The sequence below is a fragment of the Rattus rattus genome, chromosome 2, assembly GCF_011064425.1.
Source record: "Rattus rattus isolate New Zealand chromosome 2, Rrattus_CSIRO_v1, whole genome shotgun sequence".
In the NCBI taxonomy this organism is placed as follows: domain Eukaryota; kingdom Metazoa; phylum Chordata; class Mammalia; order Rodentia; family Muridae; genus Rattus; species Rattus rattus.
This window is the reverse complement of record NC_046155.1, coordinates 99029227-99050976: the sequence shown is the minus strand read 5'-3', so window position 1 is coordinate 99050976 and position 21750 is coordinate 99029227. Positions and strand designations below refer to the sequence as shown.

Genomic DNA, 21750 nt, shown 5'->3' with positions numbered 1-21750 from the left:
AGAACAAATGATCAATCAGAGAAAGATTTGACAGAATGAGTCAGAGATAGGATATGCCCAACTCTCATAAGAAGAGAAAGGAAATGGAAGCTACTTAAGAGAGGAGTGCAGAGAGAAAGAAAAAAAGAAAGAGTGCAGTTTTTAACTGGGACAGTGATATCAACAGAGGTTTCAAAGAGAGAACAAGCCAGACACAAAACAAGCCAGAGAATGAGAAGCCAGAAGATTAGAATAGATTGCCAAAGTTAGTATGAGGCCAAGCAGAGGTATGTCAGAGGCTGAGAGAAGCCAGATTGAATCAGTCAGCTTGGAAAGGAGTTTGAGGCAGAACTGCTGAGTTGAATCAGCCAACCAGAGACCAGAAAGAGCTAAGAACGGGTGAGCTTATTCAGCAGTAAGTCTCAGTGACTGAAAGCATTCTAGGCCTAATTAAGATCGACTGGATAAGATTGACTAGAGGCTAGAAGCTTCCAGGACTAGGTCTAGGTTAGCAGACTAAGCAGTAAGCCTTGGAGACAACAATTACTTCAGGAAATAAAGGTTACCTTTATATTGAGCGTAAATGTGGATAGTATATGCAGGAAATGTTTACCACAGCTCTCTTCTAAAGTATTTATGGCCTGAAGACTGCTCCCCTAGGGAGACTGCTTCAATGAGATCAGCCTCCTTTATCAGCTGTATACCATAAACACTGCCTCCTTCTTTATCTATGTGTATGTAATAACACACCTCCTTGTTTAGCTGTGTGCAATAATCCTGCCTCTCTATTCAACTATACATAACAAACCGCTGAGCTTTTAGGAGGGTTGTAATCTCTCCTGCAGAGTAAAGACCACCTGATGCCAGCTTTCTGGTGGTATTGTCTACTCATCATTCCCTACCCACCCCAATCAGGTCCATCCCTGAAGCTATGCTGGATGTGGCAACTATTCGTTGTGTTAAAATTAATAGAATTATATTAAAGTCAATTTGATTGCTATTACTTTAAAAATAATATTTAAGGGGTTGTAGAAATGGTTTAGCAGTGACGAGCACTTATTGCTCTTGCAGAAGACCAGGGTTCAGTTCACAGGGTGTATAGCAATCATCTTCAACTCCAGTTCCCGTGGATCTGATACTGTCTTCTAGCCTCTACAGGTACTGCTGTGCACGGTGCACAGACACACATACAGACAAAACACTTACACATAAAATAAAAAATAATTAAGATGGTAAATCTTGTCATTTGTATAAGAATTTATAAATAAATAAATGAACTGGCCATCCACAGTAATATGACAAGCGGTACAATGATAGCAGTTAACATTTACTGAGTGCTTTCCATGAGCAAGTGCCTTATCCTACCCAACTATGATCATAATCCTATAATCTTTTACAAATGGGAAGTCTAAGCCTAGAAAGGTCAAGTGTCTAGCTCAAGATCACATAGCTACTAACAGAAATTGAATGCAAGCTCAGGTGCTGGCACTTCAAAGTTCAAGTTCTTTACTACATCATAAAATAGAAATTGGCCAGGATAACTACCTGGGCCAGTCTTGTTAACCTAAGCTTGGAACTAGAGATAGTCACATTTTAAGAGGATACATTGTGATACTTAATGTAGCAGATTACAAAGTGAAACATGAAAACTATTCTTATAGAAGAAATTTACATGTGTAAATTAAGCTATTATTACATTATCTGCCTTTGGAACTCAGCTCAAATCGATTCACTTAAAAATAAAGAAAAAGGGGTTGGGGATTTAGCTCAGTGGTAGAGCGCTTGCCTAGCAACCGCAAGGCCCTGGGTTCGGTCCCCAGCTCCGAAAAAAAGAACCAAAATAAATAAATAAATAAATAAATAAATAAAAAATAAAGAAAAAAAGCAAACGAGAGACAATTCTTGATCATTACACAGAAAGAAAGACACACACACACACACACACACACACACACACACACACACACACACACCTGCCAGCCCTATCCATGGCTCCTGCTTCCATCAGTTCAATTTCAATGTTGCCTCCAATGTTGCAGATGTAACTGCAACAACCTCTTTGCTGGTAGTTATTCTGAATTCCTAAGGAGTTATCATGTTTACTCTGAGCAAAGGACTCCCCACTTCCTCACAGAAACAAACATCATCCTGTCTCACACCTACAAATGGCTGCTGCATAAAACCACCTTCTTCATTACCAGTTTTAGGGCCTCTCCCCTATTCTCTCTCAAACACATTCATATTCAGGAGAACACTCCTTAGAAGCCATAATTAACACAAAGTGCAAGAGTGGGAAAGGCAACAGTGTTCTAACTTGGCAGGAAGCTACAGTGTAAGCAAGAATTCTCTAGTTGGTGATAGAAGGTAACAAGCACTGATTACAGAAGAAATGTCCAGGCCATCAGATAGAGACTACCTAATATTTAAACTGAATGGTCAGCACTATTTACCAGGGTCTTCATCCCCACAGAATGGGTTAAATGGCTCCGATCTATCAAAAAGTAAAAAGTAAAAAAGGAGTTTAAAAGCTCACTCCCTGAAAGACAACCGTCTGACTATGGGCTCTTAAGCTGAAACTGTAACATGCAAATGTAAAGGGCACAGAACCTGACACCAGCAGGCACTTTTTGTTTTGTTTGTTTAGACCAAGTTTTTAAAAATTTGTACTACATTTATTTATTGGGCGTGGGGATATGTGATGGTGGAAGGCGAGAATCAACTCCTAAAAGCTGTCCTCTATGATCTCCATGTGCATACTCTCCTGCAGACACACACACACACACACACACACACACACACACGAAATTTTTAATTAAAGTAAAAGCCCTGCCTATTATTCACTAATAATAAACATTATTAGTCATCAAAAAGAATTTTTTTGAGAAAAGTTTTCACTATTACCTCTCTATTTGTCCTGGAACTCACTATGTAGACCAGATTGACCTCGAACTCACAGATATCCACCTGCCTCTGCCTCCTGAGTGTTGGGACTAAACATTTGTACCATCATGTCTAGCACTAAAATAAAAAAAAATAAAAATAAATTCCTAACTCGCTAGGGTTTCTATCAGTTTTACTATTCTAATAATAATAACCAGAAAATTTACAAATTCCTGTTTCTTTCTGAATCAAAGATAAGATTATATTATAAACAAGATTGAGAAATGAGGTTTTTTTATTATACCCTGATACTCCACCCCCAAAAATCTATAAATGCTGCAAGAAAAAAATACAATTCTTCGTTTGTTTTTGTGGTAAGACTTACTTTTATTTACTATTGTTAACTTTGTATGTGTGCCTGTGTGTAAGCATAAACACATGAGTGGTGTCTGCCAAGGCCAGAGACATTGGGTCCCCCTGGAACTAGCATTATGGCAATCAGGAGCCACCTGATGTGGGTGCTGGGCCTCCACCTCAGGTCCTCTGCAGTGTGCTCTTACCCACTCAGCTAGCTCTCCACACTGGTTTTTCTTCTTTTGGGGGGAGGGGGCTGTCTGTTTTTAGACAGGACCTTGTGCTCCCACTGGCCTCAAAATCATTATTAACTGAAAATAATATCCTTGAACTCCTGACCCTCCTGCCTTCATCCCATAAGTGCTAGGGTTACAGGCATGCCATCGCCATGCCCAGCTAAGAAATACAACTCTTTAAGATGCACATATGAGGGGGTTGGGGATTTAGCTCAGTGGTAGAACGCTGCCTAGCAAGTCCAAGGCCCCTGTCTCGGTCCTCAGCTCCGGGAAAAAAAAAAAAAAAAAAAGAAAGAAAATGAAAGATGCACATATGAAACCAGGCATAATGGCGTACGCCTATAATACCAGCACTCGAGAGGCAAAGGCAGGCGAATCTCTGTGAGTTCAAGGCCGGCCTGGTCTTTAGAACTAACTAGCTGAAAGACAGCCAGGGCTGCCCAGAGAAAGTCAGTCTTGAATCTCTACCCCCAAATGCACATAACAGCCAATTATATCCATTCATCTTTTAGACTCGTAAAACTAACATTTTTATAAAAGCTCTCAACTTTGAGAAGTGACTATAATTGCTTCTTCCTTTACCCCTGATATATCTGACAAACTGTAGAGAAAATCCAAAGTATTTTTTCTATCACAATTCCTGTCATATTTTTATTTTCATGTCAAGGATCAAACTGACATGCTAGGTAAGTATGTTACCAGCATAACTAAACCCCAAGTCCTTGTATTACAGTTAACTGTGCTTTCTTTCTTGCATGTCTTATCCCCCACTGATCCGAACCTCCATATATGTAGTCATGTGTGTCTATTTAAATTAATTGAAACAAAGTAAAATTAACTTTCAGTTCCTGGATCTCAGTTCCATATTTCATGTACTAAAGAGCCACACTCAGCAGGTGACTGTCAATCAAACAACACAAGTATAGATATTTTGATCATTGCAGAAATTCTACAGGGCTCTGTCTAGTCTGTATGTAGTTACTGAGGTACAATATAGAAGTCAGTCTCGTTTCTGTACCCCAGCATCATCCCACAGTAAGTCCCTGGTAAAGGCTGTTTAGGAATGACACTAGGTACACAGCTTGCCCACACACCACCCAGGATTTATTTCCAAAAACTAGTAGCTTTCACAGGCTAGAATCAGCGTAATAATGAACCAACATTCCAGTGTAGGGGGAAATTGTAGGAGCCAAAATTAGAGGTAATCAAAAACATGTACTCAGTCCCTCTCCCAAGCCAAAATGCTACTATTTATTGTGAAATTTGATTAGGAAAGTGGCTTATTTCTTGTTTTAGGTTCGGCATATAATTAAATTACAAATGATTCTGAAAGGAATTTTAAAATATTTGAACAAAATCACAACTCAGAGTTGAGAATAGTGACTTATACCTGTAGTTCCAACATTTGAGAAGTGAGGCAGGCCTTGGCTACATGAGAACCTGTCTCAAAAAACAAACAAAAAGGTTAAGAAATGCAGAAAGAATGGGAAGTTGCAGGCTGGAGGGATGGCTCAGCAGTTAAGAACACTGACTTCTCTACCAAAGGACCTGAGTTCAATTCCCAGTACTCGCATGGCAGCTCGAAGCTGTCTGTAACTCAAGTTCCTGACTCTCTCACACAACCATGTAGGCAAATCACGGGTGAGTGAGTGAATAAATAAATAAATAAATAAATAAATAAATAAATAAATAAATGTATGTATGTATGTATGTATGTATGTCCTGGTTAAAGGTTTGAGGATATGATCTGGACAGTTAGTTAGTTTAAATTGACTGGAACAACATATAAGAAAGGCGCAAGAGATTTGTTTGCAAAGTAAACTAAGGTGGTGGGGGTGGTGGTGATGATGGTATAAATTTTATCCTACAAATTGCAAAAGAATATTCTTTGTATTTAACAAAGCTCAGGGAAAAGCAATAAAAAAGATACACCTGGGAGAAGTGAGACAATATGTAGGTAGTTCAATCAGGAAGTTGCTTTTAAAAAAAATACACGAGACAGGGCCCATCTGATGCAGTTTTCAAGGCAGCCTATTTTAGATGAGTCTTCCTCTGTTAATCTACGCCTCCCAAAGCTATAATGCCACCATTTAATTAGAAAACACAATGACAAAACCAACTGTTTAGTCAATTCCATAAACTAAAAAGTTAACTGTACTCCTTTGTTCAACAGCCATTCCGAATTCCTAACTAAAACAGCTCACTTTTCTTTCTTCCACAAAACACAGTTTTAGAAAAGCAATCCATCCAGAGAGCACATCTGGGCAGTGTACAACAAGTGTAAACAATTTAACAGGCACTTAATGAAACATTTCCTAGTCTTTATTGGGCAAAATTCTAACATGGCAACATCAGGTTGCAAATTGACATTTTTAAATTAGGGTTTTTTTGTCTTTGGGGTTTTTTTTTTTTTTTTAATAATCTGAACATGCTGATTTTAAATCCCATCTGGCTACATGGTGCAGCTGCCATGAATGAATTTCCAATTAAGCACATGGTTGAAGCATTCAGAACTGCCATGTGCCATCAACTGCAACAGTATGAATCCAGAAGCCCTTATACACCCAGGCTAATAGAAGAGGATTTCTTAGTCTGTCCTAGAAAGGAAGGGACATACAGGTAAATGAAAAGACAGCTCTCATAATTTTAAATACATGGATCTTACTTTCACTATCTCTTCTTTGAAAGGCAGTAGCTGGCCTATCTTGCACATTTCTTTAGCTTACCAAGTTTGCATGTCTCTATCCTCCTGGTCTTATATCAACAAAAACCTAAAGGTAAAGCTAAAACTGGGGCTGGAGAGATGGCTCAGTGGTTAAGAGCACTGACTGCTCTTCCAGAAGTCCTGAGTTCAATTCCCAGCAACCACATGGTGGCTCATAACCATCTGTAATGAGATCTGATGCCCTCTTCTGGTGTGTCTGAAGACAGCGACAGTGCTTATATAATAAATAAATAAATTTTTTTAAAACAAAAAAAAGGTAAAACTGGTTTCGATTCCAACCCTGGGAGTAGTAGCACATGCCTGTAATCCTACCACTCAGAAGATTAATCAATCAATATAAATAAATAGGCACATAGTTCAATGGTAAAACATTTGTCCAACACCCCAGAGGTCACAAGCTTAATGTCCAGAACAGCCAATCAGCAAGTAAATTCTAACTCAGTCTTTCACAAGTGTATGTGAATCTGGGCACATTTTTTTCTTCTTCAAGCTGTATTTCCTCAAATATAAAATAATACCTAACCTTGCACAGCTGTGGAAAGGATCAGAGAAAACGTACATAAAGCAGCTGTAGATATATCTGGTTCCTACAGGGATTTAATAGATGGTAACTAGTTTAATATTTCCTTTGCATCCAAATATGACTTGTACTTAGAAATTATATGCACCTTAAGTTTAAAGGTTAAAATTTTATTTTAGTCCAATATGGTGTCCCACCCCTTTAACTCTAGCACTCAGGAGGCAGAAATTTTTTTTATTTGTTTATACATACATATATATATACATATATATGCATACATATATATACACACATATACATATAAAAAGCAAGAGATACAGTTTTGCTACATAAACCAGGCTAGCAGACAACACATCATGTATGTGAGTGAAGTTGGCCTCAAGTTCACAATCATTCTGCCTCAGCCTCTTGAGTAGAGCTTTAGGATTACAAAATGCACCCCTGAACCTGTCCTAAATGTTGCCCTAAATCTATAGTTGCCCTCCTCATTGAGGCAATAATGGATGAATGGATGAAGAAGTGAAGTAGAATTGGATGGAGTGGGGATGATCTGGGATGAGGGAAGGGAAACTGACCAGAATACATTGTATGAATTTTCAATTAAAAAAGAAAGAAGGTGGAGGGAGAGGTTACAAATCATATATGGAAAATAAACTAAAATACATAAGTAATAAAATTAAATATATATGCATGTACCCCCCCACACACACACACACGGGGTTGGTGGGGTGGAGGGAGGATATGACCAGGACAATAAATGATAAGTACTTTACCTGGGCTGAAACAACACGTAAGAAAGAATTAGTATTTGAGGCTAATAATACAGGCAGAATTCAAATCATAAAAGAGCCTCTTGCAAGGTAAACTTTCAAATATTCCAAAGAAATTACTTCTTTGAATATATACAATCTTTGCATAGTAATCATTTAGTAAAAATGTACTATTTTGTTTATATCTATCTAGGCTTATGTCCTAAGCAGGGAAGATATTGCGGGACTGTTGTAGAGGAATTTTAACCCAGCCACATTTCTGCTCTGGCAGGAGATCACATCCAAAGAACTAGATTTGTCTGATCAAATGTAGACACACTACACACCTTTAATCCCTCTGGTTGGAATACAGACATGCCCTTAGTACACACCTTTAATCCCAAACAATGTAGGTAAGGTTAATTAATGGAAGGAAGCAGCCATGTTTGAAAGTGATACCTAATTAAGGGGCAGACAAAGTGACAAATCAGAGAGATTTGACAGAATGAGTCAGAGATAGGATATGCCCAACTCTTAAGAGAACAGCAAAGGAAAGAGAGGAGACTTAAAAGATCAGTGCAGGGAGCTAGAGAGATTGTTCAGTTGTTGAGCGTACTGGTTGCTCTTCCAGAGGACCCAGATTCAACTCCCAGCACCCAGATGGCAGCTCATAACTGTCTGTAACTCCAGTTCTAGCATAAACACATATCTACAAGCAAAAGCATCAATGCAAATGAAATAAAAATAAATTTATGAAAAGAGAGCGAGCAGCACAGTGAGAAAGTCATTCTCAGTTCAGTCAGCTCAGTTGAGTGGAGTTGAGTTTGATGCTGTCAGTTGGGAATTAGTCAGTTGACAGGCAATGCAAAGGAGTTGAGTTCATGGCAGTTCAGTTTGTGAAGCTCAGAGGCAGATAGGTTACAGGCAAAGACAGAACAAGCCAGAGAATGAGAAGGAGCAGAAGATTAGAAAAGATTACCAGAGTGTGAGGCTAAGCGGAGCAACTCAGTCAGAAACCAAGAGAAGCCAGTTTGAATCCATCAGCTTGGAGGGCAGTTTAGGCCAGAACAGCTCAGTTGAACCAGCTAGCCAGAGTTCAGAAAGAGCTATTAAGGGTGAGCTTATTCCACAGTAAGCCTCTGAGAGGACAATTACATCAGGTAAATAAAAAATGCATTTACAGATAAGAAACAAAACTCCAGAGACACTAAAGGTTACAATTTCTCATGTATATTAAGAACCATTATCCTATTTGGTTTCTCAGAAACTAATTCTGTATTTTCTTTCTTCAATTATATATACTTTCCTTTCTGTCCATATGTTGAATATTACCTGAGATTGGTCAAATATTTTAAATCTCTGTAATTTCAAGGATGACTATGAATCAAAAGATATACTACCAGTGAAAGGAAGAAGGGTGTTTGTAGGGACCATGACCAAATGAGAAGACATTGCCTCTCCTTTAGCAAAGCAGGAATAATAGCTTGATCTGATCTGCCCTAAGTTAGAGAAAGTAATAAAGTCTGAATGTAACAACAGAGTAAGCCCCAACTATGAACAAATGAGAATAGAGGATACAGGAAGATCAAATATAAAGGCAGTATGGGAGTTGCAGGCATTCATCTCTCTGGAGAGTACAACCAGGTACAGTCTTCCTAGAGAACATTAGCAAATGGTTTGTTCCTCAATGAACTAAGGAAACAATTCAACTGTTAAGTACCAACATCCTTACAAACTTAACAATTCAACTCCTATTTCTTTATTATTTATCCTAAGACAGCTATCTAAAATATAGACCACACAAGAATGGTGGTACACACTCGTAATCCTAGCACAAGGAAGCTGAGATACAGGACGGGAGTTAGATTAGACATTGTCTCAAAATAAAGCAAGCATATGAACCAAATGCTTATGGACATATGGACATATTGACAACCAAAGATGTTTATCACAGTGTTGCTGGTAATATCCAAAGAAAAGAGAACAGTCCAAATATATAACAACAAGTTTACCTGGCCAGGCTTCAATGACACTTACATGTAATCCCAACACTCAGGAGGCTGAACCAAACGGTCTGAAAGTTTAATGCCAGTCTAGGCAACATGTCAAGTCCCTGTCTCAAGAAATAAACAGCAAACAGGAGAGAGACACAAAGACAAATACAACAATCGTACCATATGATGCAATAGCATATACCCACTAAAACTGACTATGTTCAATTTTCTTTTTGCTTTTATTTCCCAAAGATGATGTCATTTTATACCCCTATGTCCTGAAACTAGAAGTAGACCAGGCTGACTCTAAACTCACAGAGATAGACTGCCTCTGCTTCCCAAGTGCTGAGATTAAAAGCCTGTACCACTGCATCCTGTAAAATCCATTCGGTGATTCTGAATGGAACTGAAGTAAATATTAAACATAGATCCTCCGAGAGGTCAGGGCTAATTTGAAGGCTTAGCTGCACAAACTTTGCCTAACAGCAATACAACTAACCTTTATTTGAATATCTATCACACGACAGGCACTATGGCTGGAGATTTATAAACATTCTCTCTGGCATGCCACTCTGACACTCACCAATGATTGCACTTAGAAGACTTGAAAAGTAGAAATCTTAAGATGGAGACCAGTCTGGGTAATACAGTGAGACTTTGTCCAAAACAACACTCTGATCTCATAGTATCCTTAAAGGTAAGCATTACAATGCTATTGAGTTATTTATTTTTAGGAAACTACTGACTTATCTAGGATAATTCATAGAGACATGATAAAGTTTAACTTGGAATATAGATCTATACAACTATAAACTGTTGAGAGAGTGGCAATCAACCCAGTCCCTCTCTGGGCTGTAACTGAGGCCTAGGCCCCTGCCATGTCCTGCTTTCTCTCCAGCTCTACTAGAATTCCCAGCTAGAAAAGTGTAGGTCAGAACTACTACCTAACACCCTTTTAAACAGTCTCCAGTGACAGAGATGAGGATGTACTGGGCCACTACAGAAGAAAGCAGGGTTTCCACAGGTTCTCCAGATCCCACCCTGACCAAACCTTGTATTTGTAGGGATGCATCCTCCAGGAGGGCAAGCACTTTGCTTAAGTCACATCCATTGACAAATGAAAGAACTAATCCCCACACACATCAAAAATCCCAGATATTTCCATATAGATTGATAATCATTACTCCTCGCTTTGAGAGATAGGTATTTATATCTCCACAGGATATCTCCTTTGAGAAATAGGTATTTATACCTCCTCAATTTAGTCTAAAATATAAATAATAGTACGACTAATGTGCACTGAGAGCTAAGATGTCAGGTTCCAAGTATATGCCTGTGCCCCTGGGCCACTCTCCCCAGTATCCAACTTGACCCAGCTAAGTATGGCATGTCTCTGGAAACCCAAAAGTGCAGGTTGAGCACTTGAGTAAAGGGAGCCCCAGCTTAAACAGAAGTGCAGTGTGTGGTGGTGTGAATATGACTGGCCTATGGAAGTGGCACTATTAGGAGGTGTGGCCTTACTGGAGTAGGTATGGCCTTGTTGAAGGAAGTTCTTCATGTGGGGATGTGATGATAATAAACTAAACCTCCACACTGTAAGCCAGCCCCAATTAAATGTTTGCCTTTATAAGAGCTGCCTTGGTCATGGGCGTCTCATCACAGCAATAAAACTCCAAGACAAGGAATACTTGCTTCAGTACAACGATCCCAAACACCAAACACACATCAAAAATTTGATTTGTTGGACCTACACAAAATCAGCAAATATTTATCCTAATTTCAGACCCACTCCTGAGCACACGATTTTAGGATCTGTGGCCCCTCATCTACTGGTATTATATTTTCAAAACACACATGGACAAGAAGGACTTATCCAGGAAGGAAAACTGGACCAAATATTTAACCTATCCTACTAAGTTTGACAAAGATGACTCTATTCTTGTATAAATAATCACTGAAAAAAAAATAATAGAAGGATGTCACCCGAAAAACAGGCTACTTTCTTGTATGGTCTGTCTGAGCTGAGAACACTTACCAAAGGCTGGAAGCAGTCTTCTCATGCTTCCTTAGTCACACTTTGAGCAAATACACTCTCTTTCTTTTTCTTTTCCAAAACAGATGTAACACTCTGGAACTCCCTAGGCAAACAAAGCTGGCCTTGAACTCACAGAGATTACCCTACCTCTGACTCCTGAGTGCTGGGATTAAAGGCGTTAGATCACCATGCCTACCTTCACATGTTCATTCTTAAACTATTCACTGTCAGTAGACTTGAGATTAGGATCAAAAACTGGTTTATAAAAGCTGTCATTGGCTGTATTTGCTGTGGTGGGATTTGAATTCAGGGCTTTCTATAACTAGGCAAGAATCATCCCTATGAGGCTACATTTCCAGTTCTTTAGAGTAAAACAGAAAACAGCAAACACACACCCATCAAGCACATATCACCTCAAGGACACAGAAGACAAAGGACAGTGAGGAAAGTAGATGACCTCTAAGCCCCAATGTTCACTTCACAACAGAGGGAAATGAAAAATATTCATCCAAAAGTCTATGGGACGCACTCAAGAAGGAGCTCGTGAGACCTCAGTCTTAATAACAGCACAAAACTAAGACTAAATCTGCTACGTAGTTATGGAAGTGCAGAACTATGACATGGAGTGTTAACTGCTCCAAAAGGAAACCACCACTATGGAGGGGCTGTGATCTTTCCAAAGCCTCACACTGTGCCTGTGCAGAGAGGCTGCTATAGGAAGATCAGTAAGTCCCACATGGTCCCTTGCAAAGGTGACTTTGCCTTTCCTCCCTGTCCCTAAACAAAGCACTAGTCCCTGTCCCCAAAAAGCTGCTGATGAGGCTTGGAACACCTAAGTCAGGAACTGTGCTGCCACCCTGAGCAATTTCACCAGGCAACCTTTAACGTCACGTTCAAGGGGTACAGCCCCCCAACCACTGATCTCTGCACACCAGGAATTTACTAACAACAGAATCTAAGGCAGAGGGCTTAGGATTCAGCTGTCATTACAACCTGGAGTGCCCTCCCCCAAAGCAAATTAAGAAAAAGGGATCAACAACAATAAAGTTGGAAGAAATCACACTTCCTAATCCTAAAACTTACTACACTATAATACAGTGTGATACTGTAAAGAGACACAAAGCAATAAACTAGAATTAGAGTCCAGAAATTAATCTACACAGTTATAGCCAAAGTGTCAATACCAATCCAAAAGGAAAGAATACTCTTGGTCAGTCAGTGGTGGTGAATACCTTTAGTCCCAGCAGAGGCAGGCAGATCTTTGAGTTTGAGGCCAGCCTGGTTCAGGACAATCAGGGTTACACAGAGAAACCTTGTCCCCAGGGAAAGGAAAAAAAATTCATAACAGCTTCATTTATAATAGAAAATTAGGACAATCATCCCAAATAGCCTTCAACAGATGAATGGCTACACCATCCCTCTACATCCTTATGTGGGAATGCTATTCAGTGACAAAAAGGAACAAAACAGGGACTGGAGGCAGCTGGCACGGCACCATGTTACTATCTGATTAAGGAAGGAGGCTCTGCCTTGGATGCCTAGCAACACCTACCCCAAAAAGAACAAAACAAAAATACACGCAATAACCTAGGTGAATGTCTCAAGGACACCATGCTTTGTAAAGTCACTCTCGGAAGTTAATAAACTACATGATTCCATATATGCATCATTCTGAGAGGACAAAATTATACAGATAAAGAATATATGTGTAGTTGCCAGAGGACAAGGACAGGGCGGGGTGAGAAGAAAGGTATGGTCATAAACATAATGATGTAGTACAAGAGTTTCCTTTTGGTAGTAGAACATGTCAGTATCTTTAATTGTGGTAATATATACAAGAGATAAAACTATACAGGACTATACTATATGTATACATATGATTACACAGAAAATGGTAAAAGGTGAATAAAGTCGGGGGTCCATTTAATCGTATTTCACTGTGTCATATATCTAGCTTTAGTATTATTTCACTTTGTTTATGATGTCACAATGGGAAAAGCTGGGAAAAGAATAGAAAGGACCCTGTGTACTGTTCTTCAAGGGCTGGGAATTGAACACAGGCCCTTGTATGGGATAGGCAGGAACTTCACCACTAACCTATACCCAAGCCTTTCTATGTACTATTTGATGCAACTTCCTTTAAATTTATAATGGTTTAAAAATAAACATATTTTCTTTAAAAAGCCATACAATTCAACCAACACTTGAGTACCAACAGTATGTCAAAACAGTATGACAGGGGTTGGGGATTTAGCTCAGTGGTAAAGCGCTTGCCTAGCAAGCACAAGGCCCTGGGTTCGGTCCCCAGCACCGAAAAAAAGAAAAAAGAAACAAAAACAAAAACAAACAAACAAACAAAAAAAAAAACCAGTATGACAAAACACTGTGTAAGAGTTAACTATTGGGGCTGGGGATTTAGCTCAGTGGTAGAGCGCTTACCTAGGAAGCGCAAGGCCCTGGGTTCGGTCCCCAGCTCCGAAAAAAAGAACCAAAAAAAAAAAAAAAGAGTTAACTATTTTCTCTAACAATTATAATTAACTGAATTTATTCCTAACACAATTAGGTACATATATACCTAATTATATCCCAAAGGGAGGTGCAGTATAAAGTCTGAGTTTGTTTCTGTCAGCTTTTCTAACCGTGCAGCTTTGTGGAGGTCACTTATTCTAGAAGCTTCTTTTGCTGTGATAAACAGAATGACCAAAAACAACCTGGAGAGGAAAGGGTTTTTTGGCTTACAGTTTACAGCCTATCACTGAGAGAAGTCAGGGCAGGAATTCAAAGCACGGACCTCAGAGGAGTGCTTCCCATGAATATGTCTCAACCTTTCTTATACCAGCAGCACCAGGTGGTCCTGTTCCCATGGCTCGGCCCTCCCACATTCCACATGAATCATTAATTCCAAAAAAAAAAAAAAAGCAAGCCCCATGAGCTTGCCTACAATCTGATGGAGGCTGACAAGAAAACTAACCAGAACATCACTTTTCTAACCTGAAGTTTCCTCACCTGTAAAATGGAGAATATGGGTATAATACCTTTCTTAGAACTATAACTATAACTATAACTATAACTATGAATTAAAACAAAGGAAACAGCTGGCCAAACTATAAAGCATTGTGCGAATGCTAGTTACTACATTCCTTACTCTTTAAGGAGAGAGGTTTCAGAAATGTATTTGAGTCTACTTTATAAACAGCAGTATTCTCAATGCTCCGAAACAGAGACTGCATTTTCTTTTGGACCTCAAACAATCAAAACAGTTCCCCGAGAAGGCTTATAAAAACAATACCACATTAAACACTGGTGATTTGTTTTAAAAGCTGGCATGCAATTAAGAGGATTCCGCTGTTTCACCATGCTCCTGTGGCATCCAATTAAGTAATAACACGAGCGAGGAGCTCTTAATTATGGAGGGAAACTTCCACAAGTCAGTGACAGGTGTGCAGGGCTCAAGCTGCGATCAAAATAGTTGACTACAGCATTAATTCCTCCCTTTCCTTTTTCCCAAAGACACTTTACTTTGCATGTAATTAGCTGAAATGTAAACCAGACCAAACGACTGCTGTAATTCAGGCTTTATTACCTTTTATCACGTTAACTTCCACCAATTGGGTTTTAAAGGATTAACACCAAAACAGATGGTTCAAACCCACCATAAGTGAGCTTCAGTGATCAGAAATTATAATGGCCAGACTAAATTTATACTCATCACTGAGATGAATACCATCTTTCCCTAAATAGTGCCTATTGTAAACAGGAATTATCCCACTCTTCATTTTCATGTACTCTGTAAATGACCTTAAAAATAAAACCATCTTCAAGGGGATGCCTTTTTTTTTCTAATTTGTCTACTTTTCCCCAAAAATTTAAAACAGTTTCTGTGAAAATAAACCAAACATCTAACAATTCTTTATATTTTAAATTATAAATAAATTGTAGTAGTACTTAAGAGCCACATAAAGTACATTCCTCAAATAGAAATCAGAAAAATAATGTCCCCACAGTTTGATTACCCTAAGTTCAAAATCTGACTTTTGAAAGAGATGAACTTTACAGGGTTTGATAAAACTATTCATGTTAAACCTAAATATACAAGATGATAGCGATGCCACGAAAATACTCACTGGTTCAAAAGTCATCTTCAAGCATCTCCTTGACTGCCAAAGGAAAGGAGCTCCTGAAAGATCAGACGCCCAAATTTGGTTTTGGAAAAACTCTTGAGAAATGCATGCATAGTTAACACAGAATGAGTCATTATGATAAGAAAAACCCAGCGCTGGGCTTCAAGGACCAGTCCATGGCATTCCAGTCAAGCGGTTACTGAGTAGCCACTCTATCAGAGGACTGGGCGATGATGATTAAAGGGAGACATATTAACAACACGGTGCCTCAAGCATTACCAACTACAAGCAGCGACACAGAAGCATGAATAGAAACAGTAAACCTTACCTGGAAAAGAGAGCAACAGCTTTACTGAGGAAGTAAGGCCAAGTGGAGAGAGGAACAGGAGCCATTTGAACAGAAACAAAGATTCGAGTAAAGATGTAGCAATAGAAAAGTAAACAGTGAGTAGCAGGGACTACAAATGACTTGGCAGGCTTGGCTGAGGCGTGATCTTGGCAGCACTGGGGGAAATGAAAGCTGCTGTCCAGACAGAGATGCTAAAGACTGAGCTAAAGCAGCTGCTGTAGGGATGGAGAAGGGAACAGATCTGAAACATGCTGAGGTGATGATACCTGCCCAGCTTAGTTATGGAGGACAGGAAGACAACAAAACTCCTGGCCTGGGTGAGAAAGCCGTGTCTCACTGAGGTAAGGAAGAGGAAGAGAAGGTTTAGATTATAACCTTTGGAAAGATAAACTTGGTAGTTTAGTTTAGTTTTAAGATATCCTTGTGACTTTAAACCAGTCATTTCATACTTCAAATCCAGTTTCTCAGTTGACAAAATGGCATTTACATCTACGTCAAGGGTCCTGGTGAAAATTAAATAAAATAATGGAAGGAAGAGGGTTATAAAAATCATTGCCTGCTAGCAATGACTCAGGAAGACTGCTAATAGTATCCATTTTTCCTCCCCCACCCTCATTCTCTGCCAAGATTTAACTGGGCACAAGCAACTTTGCCAGAAACTACTTTCCCCAGTAGTATTTACAACTAGGTAAGTCACAGTTCTAAATATAATGAATGGAATGCCAGAAAAACTGAATACACCCTCTGGCTCATTAGAAGTAAGAGGTTGTAGAAATTGACCCAGATCCTAATGGATGTTAACCACATATTCTACCAATGAGCTACACTATCAGCTCTCCACTCCTTCCTTAGAGAACTATATACACCCTTCTCTTTCTTTTCCCTTCCCGGAAACTAGAAGGTGAATGTGTTCATAAGCTGCCTGTGACAATGCAAATAAAAGTAATGGGAAAGAAAGATGGAGGTTCCCTGGATGACATCAAGAGCAGAACCTCTGACTACTTGGCAATAACCACCTTACTTCTGAGTGTTACATAAAAGATGACGTTCTACACTTTCTTAGCCACTAATTGTCTGGGTCTCTGTTTCAGCAGTTAATCTGAACTCTTAACTACATATCATCAATGCTTAAAACACCTGCAAAGGGGGCTAGTAAGATGGCTCAGGGGGTAAAAGTGCTTACTGAACAAGCCTGGTGAACTGAGTGAGAGCCTTCAGAACCCAGGTAAAGATGAGAATAAAGAACTGACTCTGTAAAATTGTCCTCTGCCTTCCAAGACATAACATGGCATGCCTGCCCCTAACACACACACACACACACACACACACATTTTAAATTTAAAATCTGTAAGAAAAACAACCAAGATCTATTTCAGAGTCCTAAAAAGTTCACTAGCCATTCATGCCGCCATTAAGGAGGTGCATTCATGAGTATGTGAGTGCACATGCGTGCGCGCGCGCACACACACAATGAAATGAGCTGAATTAATACATGCTAAGCCATAGAGCAGGCCCAGAACTGTAGCCAACTATTCAAGATTCAGAGCTGTGGGGCTGGAAAGATGGCTCAGCAGTTAACTGTGCCGGCTGCTCTTGTAAAGGACTGAAGTTTGGGTCCCAGCACCCACTCCAGATGGCTCACAACCACCTACAACTATACCTCCAGGAGATCAGAAGGCACCCTCCTCTGGTTTCCAAAGGCACCTGTGCATACGTGAGCACACACAATTCACACAATTTTTTTTTATTTTTATCTTTTTTAAGGATTCAAAGATCCCAAGTTGGGCGTAACCACCTTTAGTTCAAACACCTGGAAGGCAGATCTCTGTGAATTATAGTTCAGTCTGATCTACATAGAAAGTCCTGAGCCAGCCAGGTCTACAGAGGGAGGCCCCACCTCAAAAATAAAACAAAACAAACAAAAACCTAACTTTTACAACATGAACAGATTACTTAATAACAAACAAATCTACAAACAGGAACAAGAAAAACTGCTGGCAGTCTTGGGTGAGGAATAACGTACCTGAACATAACAAGCACATCGAACTAAAATAAGCGATTAGAAATTCTCAAATATTTCAAACTATAGTCATATGCAAATATAGTGCAGAACAAGCCTGCTGGAACAGCAGGTTGTGGGGCTCTGACTGTATTCAGAGGTAAAGTGCCTAGAAGTTAAATCAGTGCAAATGGCTTCTACTCGAGAATGAACTAGCCCATGATCTGTCTGATTCTGTTGAGCTGTTGTAATTAAAGCTCACAAATTTTCTATTTTAAAAGTAAAGGGATATGAGACATATATTTGCAGGACAGAAGATGAAAAGCACTTAAGCCTGGGGTGATATCACCCTGGGCATTAGCTATCTTTGACATCACCAAAGTGAACAAATAATTTCCAAAGGAAGAATTATGGTAAATATAAGGAAACCTAGATTCTAGTCCCAGGTTCTTCACTTTTAAATTATATGTCCTTGAACAGATTGGTATTTGTCCACATTTCTGTTCCTTATCAGTAGTATAAGAGCAGCAAAACAATGACAATCTCCTCCAACTCTATGAAATTCCAACGTTTGTAAAATTTTTCATAGGATTTCTAAGTCTAAGTATGGTGGCACATACCTTTAATCCCAACACTTGGAAGACAGAGAAAGACAGGAGGACTCCCATAAGTTTGAGGCTATCCTGCGACGTCTAGGCCAGTCAGGGACATAGAACAAACTGTGCTTCAAAAAAATTATAATAAACTAAAAGATAAACTTCTATTACTTTAATGCCAATTTTAAAAACAAGCTTGGAGACTAGAGAAGCAGTCCAGCGTTAAGAGCTCTTGCAGAGAGCCCAAGTTTGGTTCCCACCACACATGCCAAGAGGCTCACAACTGCCTGTAACTCAAGCTCCAAGAGGGGTCAGACTTCCTCCTCTGGCTTCTACGGAACTGCACTCCTAGGCACATAACCCACATATGTATATAGCATAATTAAAAACAATAAACATTTCTTAAAAGAGAGAGCTAGCAAGATTCTGAGTGGGATGTGTTAGCTCGAGCACTTCTGGTGCTGCGGCAGGGCACCTGCTTTAAGTTAATTTCAAGGTAACCTCGTTCTAGCTCAAATACCAGGCTAACCAGGCTTTACAGTACGGCCCTATAGCCCTAAAAGATGTGGGGGAGGGGGAGTGAGAGACAGGTAACACAAGAGCTCACAGAATACATTACTACTTCAATTTCTTCATTTAAAATGCAGTTAAGAAAAATATGAGAAAACTAATTTGCCAGTATCTTACTTTCTTTACAGAAAACAAAACAAATCTGACAAGGCAATCAAAGGAGTTCAGTACAATTACATTCACCCAGACAGAAGGAAAGAAGTTTCTTCAAGTGCTACAGATGCTTAAATATGAACCCTCTATTTTTCTATTTATTCTTCTCTCATATATTACATCCCAACCAGTTTCCCCCTCCCTCCTCTCCTCAGAGCCCCCATTCCTCCTCCTCCAGATGCACTGCTCCTTTTCCCTTCAGAAAAGGGCAGGCCTCCCAGGGATATTAACCAAACATAGCATACCAAGTTGCAATAAGACTAGGCACATCCCCTCGTATTAAGGCTGCACAAGGCAACCCAGAAGGAGGAAAACAGTCCCAAAAGCAAGCAAGAGTCAGGAACAGGCCCCACTCCCACTGCTAGGAGTCCCACAAGAAGACCAAGCTACACAACTATAACCGACATGCAGAGGACCTAGGTCAGTCCCACTCAGGCTCCTTGATTGCCAGTTCAGTCTCTGTGAGCCCCTATGAACCCTGATTAGCTGATCCTGTGGTTTTCGTGTGGTATCTTTGACCTTCTGGCTCCTACATCCCTTTCTCCCCTTTGTCAGGACTCCCTAAGCTCTACCCAATGTTTGGCTGTGGGTCTCTGTATCTGCTTCCACCAGCTACGGGATGAAACCTCTCTAATGATTATGCTAGGCTCCAAAAGTCCTCTCTTATATGAAGATTTTAGACAGTTATCTTAAACTGGCTTAAATATTACACGTCATTACAATTAGGGTTAATGTCATTCTCAAATAGAATCAAATAGTGACCAAGAATGTTTCAGGAGAAAACAGAGGTTATAAAAGTAAACTAGCAATTCTGGCATTATCACTCTGTGATAATACCAGACTTAGCATCAACTCTTGTACTCGTGTATTCCTCCTAACCTTTACAGAAAATACTGTGCCAAATAATAAGTTCTCCTTTCAACCCTCAACACTGTCTTCTCTAACCTTTAACCAGCTCTTACAATTGAGCTACCAGGAATTTTTGTGCCTTGGACTTAAAAAAAGAAAGGCACACAGGAAAGGGTTTTTGTTGATGTTTTTTGTTTTTAAGATTTAATTTTAGCCGGGTGGTATATGCCTTTAATCCATGTGGGAGACAGAGGCAGGTAGATCTCTGAGTTCCAGGACAGCCATGGCCACAAAAATGCAGAAATCATTCTTAACTACTAAGCTAAATTTCTAGCCAGAAAAGAAAAAGAAAACAATTTTTTTTCTTTTTCTTTTTTTCGGAGCTGGAGACCAAACCCAGGGCCTTGTGCTTGCTAGGCAAGCGCTCTACCACTGAGCTAAATCCCCAACCCCAAGAAAACAATTTTTTAATATGTTTTTTAAAGAAAAAAGAAAAAGAAAAAGAAAAAAAATATGTTTTTTAAAGTGTAAGTGTATTTTGCCTGAATGTGTGTCACACCATTTATGTGCCTGGTACCCAAGGAAACCTGAAGTGGGCATCAGGTCCCGAGGCTAGAGTTACAGGTAGTCACGAATGCTGGGAATGGAACCCAGGTCCTCTGAAAGAGCAGCATGTGCTCTTAACTGCTGAGCCATCTCTCTGGCCTGGCCTAAATTTTTTAAAAGCTAATTCTTTAGCCTTTAAATTAAAGAATGCATTAGCCTAAATGAAAGAACCTATTTTCTATATAAACAAATACTATGATAAATTTCTAAGAAAATAGATTTGAAGCTCTCTCTAATCAACAGCTGAAAAGTATGATGGGAGAAAAAATAGAGAGAATTCGGAGCCAGAAGTCCTGGAATTTAGGGTCCAGATTCTGCACTCACGTTTTGTATAATTACCTCATTTCACTTCTTCTTACTTACAGAATGGATAAAAAAATAAAGTAGAAATATCACATGGGCCAGCAAAATGGCTCAGCAGAGCAAAGTGTCTCCTATCACCCCTGACAGCCTGAGCTCAATCTCTGCAACTCACGTGGTGGAAGGAAGACTCCTGCAAGCTGTCTTCTAACCTCACATACAGTCCATACACATGGATTCATACACACACACACACACACACACACACATACACACACACACATTCACACACACACACACACATTCACACACACACACACATTCACACACACACACACACTTACTCTCACACTCGCACATACACACACACACAATCACACACACGCACACACATACACACACATGCATGTATGCACATACACATGCGTGCACACGCATGCACACACGCACACACACACACACATGTTCCCTCTCGCGTGCACACACACATTCACAAAAATAAATAAAAACTTTAGACATAATGCATAGTAAACATGGTGGCATAGGCACATACGCTCAGCACCTGAAAGGTGGAACTACAGAGCAAGAAAGATTTGATCTCACATAACGGAGGACGAGGTATGGGAAGGAGGAAATATATAACATCTATTATGTAAGCCATTCATTTTCTGATTTTTTTTTTTTTCAAGATAAGGTCTTGCTAGGTAGTACCTGGCTAGCTGATACTCACTATAT

The 21750-nt window shown here is 39.6% G+C and overlaps 1 protein-coding gene and 1 pseudogene across 4 annotated transcripts in view; one reads left to right on the top strand and one right to left on the bottom strand.

The window, feature by feature from the left end:
- Window positions 1-21750, bottom strand: part of Fam168a (family with sequence similarity 168 member A) — a 142099-nt gene that overhangs the window by 97688 nt on the left and 22661 nt on the right. The window contains exons 1-2 of one of the 4 annotated variants that reach the window (XM_032893058.1): window positions 15922-17353; window positions 15597-15649 (exon numbers count right to left, since the gene is read on the bottom strand). The exons of 2 other annotated variants lie outside the window; for them this stretch is intronic. In XM_032893058.1, coding sequence (XP_032748949.1) covers window positions 15597-15611 — 15 coding nt within the window. In that variant the 5' untranslated portion in view covers window positions 15612-15649; window positions 15922-17353. Of the gene's footprint in view, window positions 1-15596; window positions 15650-15921; window positions 17354-21750 lie in introns of those variants that run through there. One more of the 4 variants, XM_032893059.1, reaches the window with a different exon arrangement.
- On the top strand, window positions 10749-11353 carry LOC116891748 (annotated as a pseudogene).